This window comes from Eptatretus burgeri, chromosome 4 (assembly GCF_056783735.1).
Source record: "Eptatretus burgeri isolate ZD-2024b chromosome 4, Ebu_testis_v1, whole genome shotgun sequence".
Taxonomy (NCBI): Eukaryota; Metazoa; Chordata; class Myxini; order Myxiniformes; family Myxinidae; genus Eptatretus; species Eptatretus burgeri.
Genome location: NC_140964.1, coordinates 65,565,581 through 65,587,259, shown reverse-complemented (window position 1 = coordinate 65,587,259; position 21,679 = coordinate 65,565,581). Strand labels below are relative to the sequence as shown.

Sequence of the window (21,679 nt, the reverse complement as noted above, 5' to 3'; positions counted from 1 at the left end):
TTCCCGTAAGCTTCACAGTTCACAATACACAACAGAGCACATTTTATTCCAGTGAAATCTACTGGACTCGCACACGGTCCATTTCCAACACTCACTTTGTACTACATGCAGATCAATACAAATCAGTGCACATACAAATCAGATATAAAGACAAACATACAAGAGTTCCAGGTTGGAACACAACTTATGTCCTTAACACAAAACTTAACATTTCCAATCACATCCCAGCAGGCACACAACGTTGTTGCAACGTCGTTTGCCAGTTCTATCCTGACGTCAGAATTGGGTCAGTGGGAAGTTGTTTTTGCAACACCCATGACGTCGGTTTTCAACGTTGTGACAACATTGAAATCTGAAGTTGTGACAACGTTGAAATCTGACGTTATTGCAGCGTCGTGTTCTGGTTGTACCTGACGTCAGAATTGGGTCAGTGGGAGGTTGTATTTGCAACACCCATCACGTCAGATTTCAACGTTGTGACAACGTCAGATTTCAATGTTGTCACAATGTCAGATTTCAATGTTGTTACAACGTTGAAATCTGACGTCGTTGCAGCGTCGTGTTCTGGTTGTACCTGACGTCAGAATTGGGTCAGTGGGAAGTTGTATTTGCAACACCCATGACGTCAGATTTCAACGTTGTCACAACATTGAAGCATGACGTTAGTTTTCAACTTTATCACAACGTTCATAAAATGGAGTTTTTGTTTTTACCCTTTTCTTTGCACGCCAAATAAATGAACATTGCAGTGCATGACACCCTTCAGCTTCCAGCTTGATGGAGCCCTCGACCCGTAGGTCTGGGGCCAGCGGAGCACCGCTGTTCTACCGGTGCCATTATCAAAACATTGAAGTTGTATTGCAACGTCATTACATTGCACAGTAACACATAATGACCACAACTTGAAAACAACTGTAACTCATAATCATTTATTATCACGTATCACGCAGAGCATTATTGCGTCAAAAATATACAAGCAGTATTAACAATAATAATATCTTTATTCGTACCAAAAAAGCACACTCAAATACAAACGTACAATAAATAAAAGTAGATACCATTGCAATTGAGAAACATATACTAAAAATTGGGAATAAAAAGAAATACCACATGGGTAAAAGTCGTAAATACCTTTTTGACAAATTCACTTTGTGCAAAGCACAGTTAATTCAAATTCAGAAAGTTCTGCTCCAGAGAGGAACTGTGGAGCTTCTTCTCTCTCAAATATAATTGACTGCACAAAGGCACCTTTAAGTACAATAACATCATCATGCAGTGTTAGTAAAACTGCTGATAATTCTATGCTTGCATACATTAAATGGGCATTAGGAGCATAAAAGGTATTGACCGATAACTTACATTTATATAAAATGTAATTAAAAGTTTTAGCTACTGATGACATACTACCCATTGTTACAAGATTCATAATTAAGCAACCTCAGGTAAGAATTATGAGAAGACGAAGAACCACATATAAATTTTGCTATACGACATAATAGTTGACATTCAATAGGTAGAAATTCAGCAATGACTGGTAAAAGAGTACAATATGGGTCCCACTTGGGAAGTCAAACACCTTTCTGATGGAATTTCTCCATGATATATATATATATATATATATATATATATATATATATATATATATATATATATATATATATATATATATATATATATATATATATATATATATATACATATATATATATTAGAAATATTTTTACTTGTTATGTTCCACAGCAGGCATCAATAGAATGAGATGCATAAAGACTTAAACAGATGATACTTGACATGATATGAACAGTACATAAAATTATATAAAACTGAATTACAATCAGGCAAATCAATGAGACCAAATATATATCTATGTGTGTGTATTCATACAAAGAAAAAATATAAATCTAACATCATTAAGGATGAAAACACAATTTTGAATGCATCTCACATAAATAATTCCAAAGCACAAAAAAATTAATTTGTTGGGTGTTTTCAATCTTAATTTCACAAGAAAAGAAAATAACTTCATTCTGCATAAAAGTACATGTAAATATTTTCACAATGTAAACTTAGGCTGGGTTTCCAACATACATTACAATTAACTATGCTGCAAATTCATAATAATCAAGGACGTGGACGGCTGGCACAGCGTGTTGCTGTCACTCGTTACTACACTAGTACGTGTCCATACGTGCATGCCCGTACGTGCAAAAAAACAACTTTCAAACAACCACACAGGCCATTCCTTCGCTCTCATAAATGACGACTGGATTGGGGCATTGTGTTTATCTATAAATGCGCATAAGAAATCGAGAAATTATGAGAATACTGTAAGTCATCACTATCCGGAAGTCCGTACATTGTAACCCGTAATGGGGAACGCGGCTGAGGATCTCTTCCCCATCGGCCACGCCTACGTAGTTGGTTTGGTAAACAAATGGCCATAACTTGGGAAGCACTTGTCCAATTAATATCAAACCTTGACAAGGCACACACTCAGGTCCCCAGCAATATAGCTGGCAAGTTTCAATTAGATCGGATCAGTGGTTGTCGAGAAACAGTGGTCACACACACACACACACACACACACACACACACACACACACACACACACACACACACACACACACACACACACACACACACACACACACACACACACACACCTGGAATTATAGATAGATGAGGGCTTGTTCCTGCCCGCACCTCCACACCGATCAGGGGCATATTTCAAATGTTGTGATATGGCAGTGTCCACATCTGCCTCTGATGCTGTTGGCTGACTGGTCATGGTACTGTCTGAAAAATAATAAGAATTTCCACTTCGTATATATTTGGCTTTATGATCATCAAACAAGACTTGCAATGTCAATTACGCTCAAGTCATGCACATTATAAACTGTCATTTAGCAGAATTCATTTCCTCTGACAACTTTATAAAAATTCAGGTTCCGGAAAGGTCTCTTCCCATTCTTTCCACACAAATTGTATGTGGACATCATAGCATTGGACATTCACCCTTATTTTAGAAAATAAAAACAATTTTGTACACCAGTGTTCAAAGCAGCTTGTACCAAATTTTAAGTTCCACTGCCCTTAAAAAGCCTCAATTAATATTATTCTTTATTATATAAAGTTATTTTCATGTCTTTTGATAACCATTTTACCAAAGGAAAACAATTGTGCACCGAAAAACTTGAACAACTCCCCAAGTGACAAACTACCGCAATGAAGGCTTCATTGTTACAAGCGGCAGTTTGTCGGCGGCCAAAGGGTTAATATTTTTTTTTATGACGAAACCACATTTTTCGGCGAACAATAACTGACAATTGTTTTCCTTTTGCCTTTGGTTAGGCATTACTCATTAAAAGAGGACATAAAAAATAATATATTACAAAAAATATATATATATTAGTTGAGGTTTTTTTAAGGGCAGTGGAACTTTAAATTTGTTACATTGCGGTACAATGTGGTAATTCGTTGGACCCAAACGGCCGAAGCATTATCCACACCAGAAAAATATTTTTAAAAGGTTCTGAACCAATTAAACTTGTGCAAAGTACTTTTTACAGAGTTCCCCTTTATTTGCCACAGAGCGGTGTTTTTTTTTCACCAGACCCGCGGAAAAATGAATTCATTATTTACCGTCGATTTGTACACACGATCAGGGCCATGTCAGCGACAGCTAAACATGATAAACGAATGATGAAATCGGGTGTTCGAGGATTCGATTGTCAGATGCACGCTCCTGAGTCCAACGCTCTAACCACGATCGAGTGGCCCGAAGGGCTCGGGCCCGGGAGAGTTTACATTGAATGTAACGATATAGATTCCAGCACACCAGTAACAGGAACACATCACGGATTCTGTGATCTTTAAAACGTCCAAAAACAAAAGCTAAGACATAAAATCGATTTATAATATTATACTTACCAAAAATGATCACGGCGGAAGATAATTTTAACTATAAAAGCTAGTCTTCTGCAGATTAAAGCGGATTGTGTGTCACACTCAGAAACAGCAGAAAGTTCACAAGTTTAACCAAACCTTGCAAATGGCGGCTCGTGATGCGGAAATAGCAATTAGCCAATCAGATCTCTCCTCCAGTGAAAGGCAAACACAACCACACACGTCACGAGGTGGAAAAGCGATCACCCTGGAAACACACGAGGCAGAAAAAACAGTTTTCGATAATCGCGGGGCGCGCTGCGGCTGTACCACGTCGTGATTTGGTTGTACAACCAAACGGCCTATTCCTGACGTCGTGAATCTTTCATACTGATGTCGTGTGCCTGCTGGGATAGGATTCACAAATCCATCCAAAGAGGTAATATAACTCCTTAATACAAAACTATTGGATTTACGAATCTGTAACACCTACACACAATAACAATGCAACAGTTTCACAGCAAGCAAACTTCCAGTGAGCACAATGAACAAACAAATCCAAAGAGGTAACTCAACAAACATTCGTAACACTTATTCGTTCTCCCCCTTGGGGACTTGAACCTTTTAGCGAGCAGGGACTTCCACCCTCTCTTAGCACGGCAGAGACTTCAACTCTCCGTTAGAGATCCCTGACCTCTATAAAAACATTCGAATGCCCAGGGTGAACCCTGTAATCTTAAACTGTCTCCAACCGCTTCATTTTCTTAGGCCTGTCACAAAAGGTCCGCCTTTGTATAATTCTCCTATCAATGGAGTACCACATTATCCGTTCGGCTGAGAGATGCAGCATCCAATCTGAAGCAAGAACAAACATCTTAGTCCGTGGCCACTTGCTTGTTGTTATGCCAGATGAAGCTGTTCCCAGCCCTTTCGGGGTTTGTGGTCCCTGCTCGGGCACCAAAATTGTGGTGGAAAAGAAATCAATTTCCACAAGTTGGATCAGCATACAGACGGAGAATCTTTAATTTCGTATATACGGAGGAAGAACATTGAATGATTCACTGAAACATTTGAATGGACTTCACTGAAACAGAAGCTGGAAGCAATTCCTCATACACAATTTGGCATTCCAAAGAATGGGAGGGTGAGACATTTGGCAACTCAATTACAGGATTATCTGATAAGCATTAGGCAAAAGAACTCAAACCTGCAATATGTGTCCACTTTGGGTGGGAGGGAGAGAATGACACAATCATGACAAAAGTTGCAGTGTTATCAACCAGGTCACCCTGTTTCTATGCAGCAAACAAGACCTTTCTCCATCATAAGATATTTAGTTTATCAATATGTAGGTCAAAAGACTCTTGGGAAAAGGGAAACATTACTGACAGCCAATTTGATTATAGCACAAAAATTAAGTTTATAAAGTACCAGCAACAATTACAATAGAAAATACATGAATAGAATTATTTTTCTTCTACACCGGACACATTGATATACTTACTTTCACCCAGAACACCAACGCTTCCTGAAACACTCAAGTTTCCATCTGCGTATGCACACCAAAAATTTTGGGGTGGATTACGTCATTTTGAAAGTGACGTATTGTTGTTGTGAGACAATGGTCACCATTCACGTAAAGCGGTACTATCTGATAGCTATGCCACAATGTACAGCTTTTCACCTCACCTTGAGGGTAATCCACTCCTTGCTGATGAAGACCAGTGAGACGAAAATGTGTCCATGGATTGATTCCCAAGTGATGGGCTGGCCATGCTAAAAATGAAAGTTGGCTTTGGGGATGTTGGCTTGATTATTATGTGACCTCTTAATTACCATACTTATGATATGAGATAATGCTTGAACAATACAAGCTGTGCAGATACATAATTTTGCTATTTTAATCAAGCATCCATTTTGTCAAATGGTTTTTTTTTTTCACTGCAGTTCAATAAGGCAACTGAGTTGTTTGGACAATATATACTTACTGCATCATTTAATCATGTGCTACATGAAATGATGTGTTATCTATAATTCTGATTATCTTCTTGGTTTGGATGCAGCACAAGGCTGAGGGGCAGCATCATTGGGTGAGGGGGGTGTGGCTGTGCTACTGATGCAATGTCCTATGTTGGTTAGGGCAAGAATTTGGAATTTGGCCATGGTGCCGCCGATATGTACTCTTCATGAAGGACACCACAGGATCTTTCATGTCCACCAACGCATGCTGGCAGACAGATGGGATACCCATTTAACGTCCATCCGAGGAACGGTACACACATTGATTAATCACCCTGCCTGCAAAACACCGGGATGACAGTTTATAGCTGGGTTGGGATTTTAACCAGGTTAGATAGCTTAGTGGTGAGTGTGCGTACTTCTCGGCGATCCTGTCAATCCATTCTGATGATCAATGATCCATTTGTCTCACTTGGTTATGATTTCTCCCAAATATCACTCTCATAACCTCACTCTGTTGACCAATTGACTTGTTCATTAAAAAGTGCAAATGAAAAGTGAATTTTAGGTTGTGTGCTGTTTATCTCGCTCAGCAAATCAAGTTCACGATTATCTTTTCTTTATAAATGCTGAGATATTCTTCTTACGAATCACATTGATCTGAATTCATTATGGTGGTGAAAGCTATTGATGCACCTTTTCAATGGCTCTTCATCCTCATAGAAAGATGTGAAAACCAACTGGAGTGTAAGCAGTGCAGTGTTGATGTAAACCTGCCATTGCTATATTGTTTTTTTTCATTAGAGTATAACAAAGTGTCAGAAGAGCGACCAGTGGAATACAAGGCATTGCTCTGGCAAAAGGATGTTCAACTTTATGCAGCCTTTCTGGATCACAAGGTGGGCTCATTGGATCGCTTGTACATTGAATCTTCAGTATCACGTACATTGTCAGTGCATTAATTCATTTATCCATTCTATTCAGCTAATTGGTCATGACCGTGCTAGATTGGAGATCTGAACCGGGCATGTAAGAGTACTAATAAGAGAACAGGGCATGTAAGAGCATTCAAGCAACTAATAAGTACCTGCAGGGTTTAGTACGAGAATGATATCTCAACCTGTGGACAGTAATCAAATTGTTTGGGAAGAAAAGCAAGTTGATGTCACAAATGAATATATGTTTCATCACAACTTCAAGCTCTGTTGTTGGGTTTTATTTTTTTATGTATGGTCTAGGCTCATAGAAGAGCTAGGGATCAGAACAGGACACAACATAACAAAGGGAACAGCAGGATAAAGGGGGAAATGCCAATAGGAGGGCGAAGAGAGAAGGTAGACAGATAGACAAGGGATGTCAGCAACAATGAGGGGTATGGGAGAATGCAAGAGATGGACAAGATGGATACAAAAGAACATTTTTGGGAGGGATGGGGATGATATAACTGGTCTAGAAAAGATCATGGCTTTGTATGGGGATGATCTGAGATGGTGGTGAACAGCTGTTTTGAAGACACGGAGGGAAGAATGAGATCGAAGAGAGTGTGGAAGGCGGTTCCACAGATGGGAAAAGTGAGGGATAAATGAGCGGAGCTGAGAAGTGGTTCTGGATTGAGGCAGTTTCACAAGGAGGGGATTGCTGATGGACCGCGTGCATCCTGACAGTACTTGGGGGTGGAGACAGAGCACGGGGAGGGCAGAGAGTACAAGACCAGAAATGAGGCGGAAGAAGACAGACACCACCACCGACCTGTCGGTGATGGCGAAGTGATAGGCCCATAGACTCAGCTTAATTGTGAGAGATTCCAATTATCTAGAAAGCTTTGGTTTCCATGACGACAAGCTGAGCAAGATGTGAGGCAGGGGAGTCAGCCCAGAAAGGAGAGCAGTACTCCATCAAGATGCAGATGAAAGCCTCGTCGGTGGATCGGAACTCAGGTGTGCCAAGTATGGACTTTGCACGATGATGAAGGATGCCCAGTTGGCATCTAGCTTTGGAGGCCAACTTTAAAATGTGGCTTGCCCAAGAGCATCACAGCTGAGAGTGAGACCCAAGAGTTTTAGTGATTGAACCTCTTGAAGACAGTTGTTGAGAAAGTAGATGGGAGGGTTTGCGGAACGGTCCTTTCGGAGGGAGAGAGAGAGAGATGCGAGAGGTGCGAGAGGTGCGAGAGGTGCGAGAGGTGCGAGAGGTGCGAGAGGTGCGAGAGGTGCGAGAGGTGCGAGAGGTGCGAGAGGTGCGAGAGGTGCGAGAGAGAGAGAGAGAGAGAGAGAGAGAGAGAGAGAGAGACAGACAGACAGAGAGAGAGAGAGAGAGAGAGAGAGATTTCTTCAGATTGAAAGACATATTCCAAGTGTTTGACGAGTTTGTGATTTTTGTCAAGGTCTGAGGAGAGGGAAGAGGCTGCTGCCTGTCTGTCAGAAGGATGCGAGATGTCACGGCAGAGAGTTGAGTCATCAGCAAAGAGATAAAGAGGATTTTACAGAGTCAGTGATATCATTGATGAAGATTAGGAATAGGATGGGGGGCTAGAACACTGCCTTGGGGTACTCCAGCCTTGACAGGGAGAGAAGAAGAAAGGTTCCGTTGAGAGCCACACTTTGGCTATAAGAGTGGAGGAAATCAGTAATCCAAGAATGAAGTTGGCCTTGGATTCCATAGGCAGATAGTTTGGAGAGCAAGGCAGGATACCAGACTATCGAAAGTTCCAGATATGTCCAGAGAGACGGCCTTGATCTCATTCATGACTGATATTGAGGGCCTCCATTATTGTTGGGAGAGTAGAAGCAGCATGTCCAAGGTAGAGGGACCAGGTCTGAATCCTAATTGATGATCTGAGATGAGTCTGTTGGAGAAAAGGAAGGATTTTATGTCAACTGTGCTGATGGATACCCTGCCGTTGCTGATGATTGGAAAGAAGCTAATTGGTCTGTAGGTAAGGGAATCGGTTTGTGCACCTTTTTAATGTAATGCTGTGATGTTGGTTAATTTCCAAGCAGATGAAAGATGACCGAGGGTAAATGACAGGGTGGAAAGGGCAGAGTGAGGAAGTGCAAGAGCAGCAGAGCAGATTTTAAGGACACATGAGCTGATGCCATCCAGTCCAGTTGCAGAGTCAAAAAGACTTACTCCAAAGTATTTTTATGCCTCCGGTGACGATGTCGCCAGTGGCATTATGTTTTCGGGTTGTCCGTCCGTCTGTACGTACGTACATGCAAATTTTCTCCGTTTTCCCTGCAACTGCTTATCCGATTGACACAAAATTTTGACCATAGATGCGGCTCCTCATGCAGAATTTGTTTTTATAATTATGACGTCATAGGTCACGTGGGGGTGGCAGCCATGTTGGAAAAATGGAAACACTTTGAACCACTGTATCTCCTAAACTGCAAGATAGAAAAAAATTGAAACTTGGCACCTTGCAACTACTCTGCATGGAAAATAGCAGCGATTTGACTATGATGTCATCGGTGAAGTGGTATCCCGGTCAAAATTAAACAAGTTGAACACTGCATTCAATCAGTAAGAAAATTTGTGAGGTTCATCTCTGGAAATATTTCAACACCGAAAAAATTATGACATCACCTGTCACGTGGCATGGCAGCCATATTGGATAGAAAAACGAATCTTATCCAATCAATACGAAACTTCACACACATGATCCTCTTCCAAATCTTGGGCAGAGTCCACATTTTCAATGCCATTGGTCATGTGTTTTGGCAATCATGTTAGTTTGAAAACCGGAAACTGAAATACCTTTTTCTCCAAAGCTGCTAAACAGATTAATATGAAACATTATTTTTTAATATTTTCCTTGAAACCAATGTGGCTGCCACATGACTTGACTGATTATGTCATTTTAAGTCAAATGTATGCAGCAAGGGGAGTGGATCATCACTGCAAAGTATAGTATTGATAGATTAAATAGTTTCAGAGAAATTTTAATTTGTTTAATTAAGTTTTTTTCAACCAACATAGCTGCCACATCATGTGACTGATTAGGTCATTGTTAAATAAAATATTTGTATCAACAGTAGTGGATCAGCACTGCAAAGTCTCCCTTCGAAAGGTTAAGTAGTTTCAGAGAAATATATATTTTTAATATGATCGACTTGGCATGGGGAATATTGATTGAAAATTTCAACATCATCAGTCACATGGTCTCACAGCCATGTTGGCCAAAAAGCCTTATCCGATCAACGTGAAACTCCAAAGACGTGATCAGCCACCCATTCTGAATTTGATTTGATAAAAGGACGTCGTGGGTCAGGTGTCCGATCGAAGCGGGGTGGCATGGTTTTTTTTTTCACCATAGAAATTTCATGAAATCTTCACCATGGATGCGATTACTCATGTAGAATGTTTTTGTGATAACTATGATATCATAGGTCACGTGGTGTGGCAGCCATTTTGGGAAAAAAGGAAAAACATTGGACCTCTGTATCTCTGAAACCGCTCCATGGAAAGAATTGAAACTTGGCACATGTGAAATACTCCCCACGGCAAACAAGTGTGATTTTTTTTGATGATGTCATGCATGACTTCCTTATGACGTCATCATTTCATATGTCAAACGCTTTATCCGATCAGTATGAAAATTTTTTAGGGTCATCTCGGGCGAAATTGTAATTGTCAAAAAAATTGATGACGTCATCGGTCATGTGGTTTGGCAGCCATGTCGTTTTTAACATAAAACCTTCAAAAAGCTTCTCCATAACGGCGAAACAGATTAAGGCAAACTTTACAGGTATGATCGCCTTTCCATAAGGAACCAAAACTTCTCCAACTATGATGTTATAGGTCACATGGTTTGGCAGCTATGATTTTTTGAAGAAAAAACATTTTAATATCTTCTGTACAGCGGCTTAACAGATCAAGGAGAAACTTCACTTACATGTTCCCCAAGCCTTGGGGATACCAGGGTGTTCACAAATAATTAATAGGTCACATGGTCTGGCAGCCATATTGGTTTGAATTAAATTCTTTCAAAAATCTTTGTCTTGAAGCACTTCATCAATCAATATGAAACATCACAATTATGATTGAGTAGACATGTGGAATATATGCTTTAAATTTCAACCTGATTGGATGCATGGTCTAGCAGCTAGAATTATTTAATATTTTAAATCTGAGTTTTGGGATTTACATCAAAATTGGTACAAGTATGTGTAATGATGTAATAATGTGGGCAGAGGCATATTTGGTGACATCGAAGGTTGTCATTCTAGTTTTTTTCATTTTTTGCACTGTTCGTGTCGATTATGGTGATGGTGCCTCCCTTACATATGCATGAGAACATATTCAAGGTGGTAGTTTTACTCAACATTATGCACAGAGCAGATTCCAATTTTAACAGAGCAGGATTTGAGAATGTAGGCTGTGATCCCATCTCAGGTCGATTAATGCATGGTATTTTGCAATTTATCCATTTTAAAATGGGTGACAGCTGATCTTCATGTTGTATGGGGGTTGGAGTTTATTTCCTCCACCACCTAAGGTGGATGGAGGTTATGTTTTCACCCCTGTTTGTCTGTCTGATTGTCTGTTTTGTCTATTTGTGAGCAGGACATCTCAAAAAGTTATGGATGGATTCAGACGAAGCATGGTGGACAGGTCGATGTGTGACAATGGCGAAATGATTAGATTTTGGTGAAGATCCGGTTCCGGAAAATAGAACTGTTTAAGTGATTCTTCACCATTGAGAGGTAGGGCCAAAAACGATATGTAGCACAATATATCAAAAGTTGTTGACTGATTCGGGCAAAACTTGGTGGACAGGTTCAGTGTGTGACAAGAACGAATAGATTCGTTTGGTGAAGATCCTGATCTGGATCTATATACTACAATTTTTAAAGCGATTCTTCACAATTGAGAGATCGGGCCAAAAACGATATATCGCATGATATTTCAAAACGTTGTGGATGCATTATCTTAACACGTGGTGGTTGAGTTGGGTAGGTGATGAGAACAAGCCGATTCGATTTTGGTTCAAGTCTGGATGCAGATCCACCCTATCAGTGGGATACAAAATATTAACTGTTCTGCCTGGCAGAGGTATGTGCTCTATCGAGTGCTGTTCTAGTTGTCTAATATTACATGCAGTACCTGCTTGGTAGTCATTTTTTCTTTCAAGAACTCTACCCTTGCTGAAATCCAATGGATTTCTTACTCTATTGACATGCTTTTTATGGAAAAGAAAAAATATACCACCTGTAGTTATGGAGCTCACCCTTCACAAGGCCAAAGGCCCAAGGCCTCCAGGTGGGGGGGGTGGAGAGAGAAAGAGAAAGAGAAAGAGAAAGAGAAAAAGAAAAAGAAAAAGAAAAAGAAAAAGAAAAAGAAAAAGAAAAAGAGAAAGAGAAAGAGAAAGAGAAAGAGAAAGAGAAAGAGAAAGAGAAAGAGAAAGAGAAAGAGAAAGAGAAAGAGAAAGAGAAAGAGAAAGAGAAAGAGAAAGAGAAAGAGAAAGAGAAAGAGAAAGAGAAAGAGAAAGAGAAAGAGAAAGAGAAAGAGAGAGAGAATAGAGATGATAGAGATAGAAGAATTTTGTTGACATTCCTCTTAGATTGCATGAAGTTATGGGATGAGGGGAAGCAGCATACTGGCAAGGAGTTCGAGAGTAGAGCAGCACAAGGAAAGAAGTTGGAATAGTATGAAACTGTGTTGGCCTGAGGGATATATGCACAAAAGATGTGTGAAGAAGCTCCCAAATGTGTGGACCGTCTGAAGGAAAGCTCAGGGGGAACAAGGGAGGAGAGACCTTCAGAGCACCATCCATGATGATATCTGAAGAAGAGACTTAACAAAGGTAGATACAGCATGCTGGATGGAAAGAGATTCCAACGATAATGCCAAATCATGCCAGGTGCACCCAGCCCAGACATGGGAAATAATATTCCAGAAGAGGCCATATTGTGGCCTGATATAGATATAATGGAGTTACTGAAGGGAGGTATCATTGTGCACAGTATAAAAATGCTGGAAAAAAACAAACAAACAAGCAAACAACTTATCTCAATTGCATTTTTTTTTTTTTTATCAGTGATGGGTGGGCTGGCAGGATAGCTTAAAGGTAAGTACACTTCACTCTGAGCTGTTTAGCCAAGGTTTGATTCTCAACCCAGTTATAAACCATTACCCTGGAGTTTCACATACAGGGTGAAGCATCAATGTGTGCCTTGTCCATCGGATGGAGGTTAGGCCAGAGGACTTGTCTGTTAGCATTGATCTTTGAGGGACATTAGAGATCCTACTCTGTTTTTTTGTGAAGAGTCAGTGATGGGCATTTCTGGTACCCTGAACAAATTAAAATTTCTGCCTAAAACTGCAGGTGGTCTGGTCTTCTTGGATATCCCTTGACATCAGGTTACACTGCTTGCTATCTCAGGGTGTGATTGTCGTCTGTGCAGCAACTCCTTCACTCCAAACAAATTCACGTTCCAGGTTGTTTGCATGTCACATGTGAACAGCATATTTGGCGATGAAGGGCAACCATGATAATTAGTGATGGACCGAAAACTCTCTTTGTTAATGCTGTATATTGTTGCGGTTGTGGAAATTCACAGAACATCATTCAGGTTCCCCGAAGATCAGTTATTTCGATAAGTATGTGTTTCAGGTTAGGATCCCCCCACCGATGTGTAAAGGGTTTTGTTCGTGTGCCGGGCTGTGAATCTTTGAGGTAGTCATTTTTCTTTTCTATCTTTTATTTCAAAACAACACCAAACGCGATCTTCTCGCCGAACAACACAATCTCCGCGCCAACCATCATCTCCTACAACACAAAACATAACAGCAACAGTCATCTCCTCATTATCGACAAACAACGCCATCTTCGCAACCCAGCATCTCCTACAACACGAAACAAACAGCAACCGTCATCTCCTCATCATCAACAAACAATGCCATCTTCGCAACCCAGCATCTCCTACAACACGAAACAAACAGCAACCGTCATCTCCTCATCATCGACGAACAACGCCACCTCCACATCGCCGGGGCACGAGCCGATTTGCATATATGGATCAGAGGACGGCTTCCCCAAAACCAAGTAGTGATGTCGGAGATGGGGTTTCCAGCGAGGCTTTCGAGGGGTGAGAGGTCGGAGGTGAAGAGTGGGTGGAGCCTGGCCTCGGGTGAGAGTTCGAGGGGCGGACGCCCAGCCCTATAATGGACGGAGCTCGCCCGGAGTGAGCAGAAGTCAGTAGCGGATGGGGTGGAGACAAGTCGTGGAGAGAAGCCAGTCGTGGAGAGTCGGTGTCGGTGGCGGAGAAGTCAGTAGGGGAGCGGTGGCGAGAAGTCTGCGGTGGCGGAGGAGTCAGAGCTGAGGAGTGCCAGCTGCGGTGGAGTCCAGCGAGTTGTCGGAGTCCGGGCAAGGAGAGCCAGCGGCAGCGGCGGAGCTTGGTAGTCTGAGCAAACGGTCCTGAAGGCGGTCGAGCGACGTCGCTGAGGTATTGGATGGATCCCAAAGAGCATCAACTAAAAGAGCAAGGACCCATTCACTCCTCCGAAAGCATCGTCGGCCAGGCTGATCAAAGGCCGCAATGAAAGCCAGATCAGCGAGGGGAACCAAGCAGCCACTCAAGCTGCTCGCCCAGCTGCTCAAGCCGCTCAACTGACTAGTGCGTTGCGACACATGGGCCAAGCAGAGACACCAGGGGTCACTGACCCGAAGACCTTCGAGCCGTCATAAGGGGCGGTCAGGTAACCTGCCAGGCCTCTTGTGAGCCTTCGGTCACCCAGGCTCCGAGTTGGAGTAAAGGCTCACAGGCCTGTTTCTTTTCTGGGTTTTGTATGAAAGTGTTCTGTGGCGCCTTGTCTTCTTAAGTAGAATTGTTGGTTAAGTGCGTGCCTGTACATAATAAATAGACATCGGCTGTAGGCTTTGCTTGTGTCATGTCCCCTTCCCCCATTGATTGCTTATTTGAAATAAATGCCCCCATTGCTTGAATGTCAATCTGCTCGCTGCGTCATTTCTTCCCATTGACTTCCACGACGCATTGGGGAAATTAGCAGGCTATTAAAGCCAATAAAAGTGGTCATTTGGTCCGACGTAACTTGGCGATTAAAACCGCTCGGCGTCGCACACGGAACGAGCGCGCTTAGCAGCTCGTTTCCGTACGAGTTCCGTCGAAGTATAAATTCTCGGTGCTTCTGGCTGCGTGGATAATTAGGTATATCGAGATTTGGCGATTAACCCTGTACCGCGTGGACAGAATATTGGCAATTTATGGTGCGGTAAGGCACCCGTAGCAGGTTTCCGGAGTTGTCCCGGAAGCTATGACTGAATTCCGGTTTTCGGCGGATGCGCGACTGCGGTTGGGCCGTAAGCGGTCGTGCGTGGTGTCGAACCGGCGGAATTCGTAACAATATTATAGATTCCCATCAGTGACCAGCCAAATGATCATGACTGATGTTGTTACAATACTGTGTGCACAACAGTGTGTGTGTGCTTGTGTACAGGAAGAACTCATGACTGAGAACACGGCCTACATGCAGAAGCATCCTGAGCTGCAGGCTCTCCTGGCAGATTTCCTGCAGCTTATACTCTCCCGAAAGCCACAGGACCCCATATTTGTGGCTTCGACATACTTTGCATCTTTCTCAGCCAACACTGTTCCACAGACTTCCAACATCGACTCTCTGTGATAGCTCAAACACCAATGCCTTGTGACCCCCCCCCCCCCTCAATGCCGTTCTGTTATCACTTAATTCAAAATGCATAACTATGTTTATTGTTCCTTTAAATATTGAGCTTGTTTTGAGTGTTCAATGACATTACTGGTGATCATAATGATTAAATACACAAAAGGTAATAATATTAACCAAATGAATACTCCATGGTTTTTGGCGAACAATTCACACACAGGTGATAATAGAATAACAAATCTACAACATATCCAACCAATCACTGTAAAACATACAGTGCCTTCAGAAAGTATTCACACCACTTGACTTTTGTCACATTTTGTTGTTACAACCCGAATTTTAAATGGATTAAATTTAAATTTTTTGTCACCGATCTACACAAAATACCCCATAATGACGAAATGAAAACATGTTTTCCGAAATGTTTACAAAGTAATTAAAAATGAAAAGTTGAAATGTCTTGCATCAATAAGTATTCAACCCCTTTACTGTGACACTCCAAGTTGAGCTCAGGTGCATCCAATTTCCTTTGATCATCCTTGAGATGTCTCTACAACTTGAATGGAGTCCATCTGTGGTCAATTCAATTGAATGGACATGATTTAGAAGGAAACACACCTTTCTATTATAAGGTCCCACAGTTGGCAGTGCATGTCAGAGCAGAAACTGTACCATGTAGTCCAAGGAACTGTCTGTGGAATGCTGATATAGAATTGTGAAGATGCATTGATCTGAAGAAGGGATTAAAGCAATTTATAGGGTGTTGATGGTTTCCAAGAGCACAGTGAGCTCCATCATTTAGAAATGGAAAGAATATGGAACTACCCCGACTCTTCCAAGAGCTGGCTGTCTGACCAAACTGTGCAACCGGGCAAGAAGGACCTTGGTCAGGGAGGTGACAAAGAACCAAATGACTACTCTGACAGAACTACAGAGTTCCTTGGCTGAGATGGGAGAAATTGCCAGAAGGACAACAGTCTCTGCAGTACTTCACAAATCTCGGCTTTATGGGATAGCGGCCAGACGGAAGCCACTCCTGAGAAAAAGGCACATAACAGCACAACTGGACTTTGTAAAAGGCATGGGAAAGACTCTGAGAGCATGAGGCAAAATTTCTCTGATTTCATGAGATGAAAATTGAACTCTTTGGCCTGAATGCAAAGCACTACGTCTGTCAGAAACCGAATACAGCTCATCATCCACCTAACACCATTCCTCCCATGAAGCATGGTGGTGGCAGCTTCATGCTATGAAGATGCTTTTCAGCTGCAACGACTGGAAGACTTGTAAAGATAGAGGGAACAATGAATGGAGCCAAATACAGGCAAATCCTTGAGGAGAACCTGCTTCAGAGTGCAAAAGACCTTTGACTGTGGTGAAGATTTACATTCCAATAGGACAATGACCCCAACCAAACAGCCAAAGAAACACTGGAATGGCTTCAGAACAAGAACGTGAAAGTCCTTGAGGTGCCCAGCCAAAGCCCAGACTTGAATCCCCTTGAGAATTTTTATAAAGACTTGAATATTGCTCTTGACTGACACTCCCCATCCAACTTGACAGAGCTTGAGTATATCTGCAAGGAAGAATCGGAGAAAATCCACAAATCCAGATGTGCAAAGCTGATCCAAACATACCCAAGAAGTCTCAAAGCTGCAATCACTGCCAGAGGCGCTTCTACAAAGTATTGACTCAAGGGGTTGAGTACTTATTGACGCAAGATGTTTCAGTTTTTCATTTTTAATTGATTTGCAAAAACCCTAACACCTCGGGGGGTGGAGCAGGGGCGGAAAAAGAAAGGGAAAGGAGTATTATGCTCCCGTAGGGAGAGGGTATTTATAGTACCCTCTCCCAAAGGGAGCATGTCTAAGATGGACGTCGTGGGTCTCTTAACAGTAACTTATCACTCTAGTGTAGGCCAGCATCATGCATTGGATGTGGAAGGGAGAGATGAGTGATTGGCAAGTAAGATGAGGTGAGGACAGAAAGAGATAGATAATGACAGTACAGATCCCTGCACACATCACACCAGTCCGGTGGTGCCAGTGCTCCTTGTTGATACTGGCCCCCACATCCTGACTGAAATCGGAACCCTCCACACTCCATTCCTACTTCACACAGCTGCGGCTCTGGCGTTTCCCAGTGATGTCACTCACGGAACGTCTTCAATGCATCTCTTGATGGGACCCCCAGGTGTAGATGAGGTGGAGGGTTCAGCAATGCAGCGAGCAAACGTGGTCAAGTGAAGGTGAAGGTGCACAAAGGCAGAAAGTGAAGACATAAGGAAGATAGCGAAATGACAGAGATATAAGATGCAGGAATGAACAAAGAACAAATAGTAAAGCAAAGATAGTGAGTGTGTTTTTTTTTTTCTTCAGTGGCATGTGAAGGGGCATCATCCCCTTGTGTTGCCACCATGTCCGCATGTACTGTATTTCCTTTGGGGCCAACAATTTCTTAGAGAGTTATTTGATGATTGCTGTGATTTTTTTGACCAACTAGTGTTGAGACTTCTGTACCGAGGAGATGGTCATAAACAAAAGGCTGTTTTGAAATACATAAAAAGCATACCTTGATCTACGATGTAGATTGGGTCCCAACAAATCCTTAAATTAGTCAAGCTAGAGTCTTTCTGAATACCTGTCAACATGATGCTTATCGTCTACCTCTGTCATTTCCCTTCGGTTCTTCCCTCTACACCTTTCTTCAGTTATCCTTCCGATCGCAAGTAGTCATATAAAAGTCCAAAAAATACCACTCCCTCTGAATCCCACCTGGGAGCCGCCTTACAGCCCCGCCACAGCCCCCAGCACCCTGAAGTTATTGTATATTATTGTATATAGAGGGTGAAATACAAGCATGTTGCTGCGCAACACAAAGGTGGCACAAAAGCAGGCTTTGCATAAAACTCGACAGAGTATGCACTGGTTCAGAAAAGGGCTGGCTGGCCACAAACACTCAACTGCACCACACACGCAAGTGTACACAAGGGGACGCAAACACACACAAACACTTGACCACATGCAAAACACACAACACACACGCACGTGTACGCAGGCACAAGGGCCCCCAGTAGACTGGCAGATTGTGAGCTGGGGGTGTGTAGGCCAAACACAACTCCATGTAGTGGGGATCTTGAATCAGGCTTTTCCACTTCCTTACCACTTTGAAGTAAACATTGTCTCTGGTATATTGCATTTGCTTGCATGTCGGTGCTGGAACAGCCAACCACGCGGGCACGCGATTGAGAGGGTGTGCCCCAAATTCAAGAGGTTCTGTATGAATACCAGTCATACCATTTACTACGAAGTAAAGAGCAAAGATGGAGTCATCAGGAGAAACCTGGATAGAACCCACTGTTTGTCATAATATGCAGATAGCCCTAGCTGTAGGTGGTCATTGTACCATCACGCATGTGGAAGCCTCTGTTTTCAGGTTGATCTCGACTTCCATCCCAGGTGGCTTTATAGTGCCCCAAATACAGTGTTGTGTCTTTGCGACATATGCTTTGCTGAGTGTTTATTCTTAGTATCACTGTCCTTGTAGTCGCACTTGGAACATAGGGCTATAGTGTGCTCACCCACAAATTCTGGCTTGAAGATCCCCGGAGTGCATTCACTACATTTGTTGCATGCAAACCAGTTATTGCGGTCCTGGATAAACTGCTGCCAAAGTTGTGGCTGCATGACATCATTCAGGGATCGGGCGGACAACCAAAGGTATAGACTTGTCAGTGTCCATCTGGATGAAATCAAAGTCTTTGCGATCAATGCACCTGTCAAGGAAGTCGTAGGAGAACTCCAGGATGTGCAACTTGGCCAGCTGGTAAATCGTAATACTGACATGGTATCCTCTCCGAATGGTGATGCGGGGTTTGCAGCTCTGGATCTCATATGCAGCCCCAATCTCTTCAAGGCTCTCAAACTACATGTTGGGTAGGGCTCAGTCATCCGATTTTTCATCCTTGGTATAGGTGATCCTGGTTTCCACTCAAGAGCCTCAGTAATCTTACCATAAGGCGCTGTTTCCAATGAGCTTGAAGACATCCGTGAACATGGCTTCGGATATATCTGTATAACTCTGCGGCACTCAGTGGTGACCTGGTCAACAAACCATCCAAAGATGCACTGTGGGGTGATGGGGGGGGGGGTTGAGGGGGGTGTAGTCAATGGTGCGATAGCAGGTAGTGAGCTTGAGCCCATGTGTGATATACCACCACAGCATGGGGGCATACAGGAACAACTTCTCACCTGACAAGCTGGCAACAAGCTTCTGTTGATCTGCGGTGCGTGAGCGGCCCATGTGCGTGAGATAGTCAAGCATGGATTGTGGCACAACCTTGTTATAGAATAGTGGTAGCAGCTCTGCAAATGTTACCCAAAGGGCAGGTGGCACATCTATGTCCACATCGGCAAAGCCAAACCACTTCCCAGAGTGCAATTTTTTTCTGGAGCACGTAGGCAGTCTTGTGGTGGTTCCAAAATCCCCAAACCTTCCCCAAGCACGCAAGGCATCTCTTTGGCCATCGTTGAAAGGTACAGGGCATTGGAATCATAGCTTAGAACCCACTTGCAGGTACATGCATCCGGATATTGATGGCTCTGGACCTTAGTTTTACCGGCTTCATGCAGCCTTGTGAAGAGCAGGCAGGGACCTCCTACCACAGCATTCCGTAGCATACCATAGGCCTCAAGATTGGGAGCGTACAGCTCGAGAGGGCTTTCAGCTGTGGCTGCTCTGGGGGTCAATGATCCTTGCAATAGGTACTGAAGGGAAACCACCAGAAGTGACAGCATCTTTTAGGATATCCATACCTCGTTCGGTGTAGAAGGCTTGCATTTTGCCTTGAACCTCTACGAAGGGGCCTATGTCAAGGTTGTTGTGGTAGCTCAGCCAGTCTGTGAAGGTCTGCCAGCAGGGAAGCACAGTCGATACAGCATCAGGATATGGCACAAACATAATGAACTGGAACACCAAGAAGGAATCCGAATAAGTAAAGAGCAAAGATGGAGTCATCAGGATGAACCTGAATAGGATTCGAGTTACAGCTGCTACTCCACTACCCTCAACACTTTCCTGAGTAGCTGTTAGCAGTTGCACAGCATTTTCCCAAATAACGATATAGTTACTTGGCATGTATTTGGCATCTGTATTTGCCCCGGTTAGAATAGGTGTACCATATCCCTGTGTGTTGTAAGAGGCGACCAGGGTTGCGTCAGGAAGGGCAACCGGCGTAAAAAAAACCTATGCCAAATCATTATGCGGACAACAAAACGAATTTGCATACCGGATCGATCGAGGCCCGGGTTACCAACGACTGCCACCAGTACCAGTGGTCAGCCGGGTACCATTGGAAATTGTGCTACTGCTGGGCGAAGGAGGAGAAGGAGACGGGGAAGGGAGTGGGAGAGGGGGAAGGGTAGAAGTGTGGAGGTGAGAGTTGGAACTCTGAATGTTGGGACGATGACTGGCCAAGGGCGAGAGTTGGCTGATATAATGGAGAGAAGAAAGGTGGACATACTGTGTGTACAAGAGACCAAGTGGATGGGGAGTAAGGCTAGGAGCATTGGAGGTGGTTTCAAACTGTTCTATCATGGTGCGGATGGCAGGAGAAATGGTGCCGGGGTAATCCTGAAGGAAGATTATGTCAAGAGGGCATTGGAGGTGAGAAGAGTGTCTGACCTAGTGATGAGTGTGAAGTTGGAAATTGAAGGGGTGATGATAAATGTCATCAGTGCATATGCCCCACATATGGGGTGTGAGATGGAATATAAAGAAGATTTCTGGAGTGAGTTAGATGAAGTGGTGGAGAGTGTATCCAAGGATGAAAGAGTGGTGATTGGAGCAGATTTCAATGGGCATGTTGGGGAAGGGAATAAAGAGGATGAGGAGGTGATGGGTAGGTACGGTCTCAACAAGAGAAATGTGGAAGGGCAAATGGTGGTAGAGTTTGCAAAAAGAATGGAAATGGCAGTGGTAAATACGTATTTCAAGAAGAAGGAGGAACACAGGGTGACGTACAAGAGTGGAGGAAAGTGCACACAGGTGGACTACATCTTCAGCAGGAGATGCAACCTGAAAGAGATTAGAGACTGTAAGGTGGTGGCAGGGGAGAGTGCAGCTCGGCAGCATTGATTGGTGGTCTGTAGGATGATTTTGGAGGTGAGGTTGAGGAAGAGAGTGAGGGCTG

General features: G+C 43.0%; 1 protein-coding gene across 7 annotated transcripts in view; it reads left to right on the top strand.

The window, feature by feature from the left end:
• CATIP (ciliogenesis associated TTC17 interacting protein) overlaps positions 1-19,514 on the top strand; it is a 48,917-nt gene extending 29,403 nt beyond the window's left edge. For 2 of the 7 annotated variants that reach the window (XM_085878494.1, XM_085878493.1), the window contains 2 exons: positions 6,649-6,743; positions 15,304-19,513. In XM_085878494.1, coding sequence (XP_085734620.1) covers positions 6,649-6,743; positions 15,304-15,489 — 281 coding nt within the window. In that variant the 3' untranslated portion in view covers positions 15,490-19,513. The other 5 variants (XM_085878492.1, XM_085878495.1, XM_085878491.1 and 2 more) reach the window with 5 other exon arrangements.
• The last annotated feature ends 2,165 nt before the right edge of the window (positions 19,515-21,679 follow it).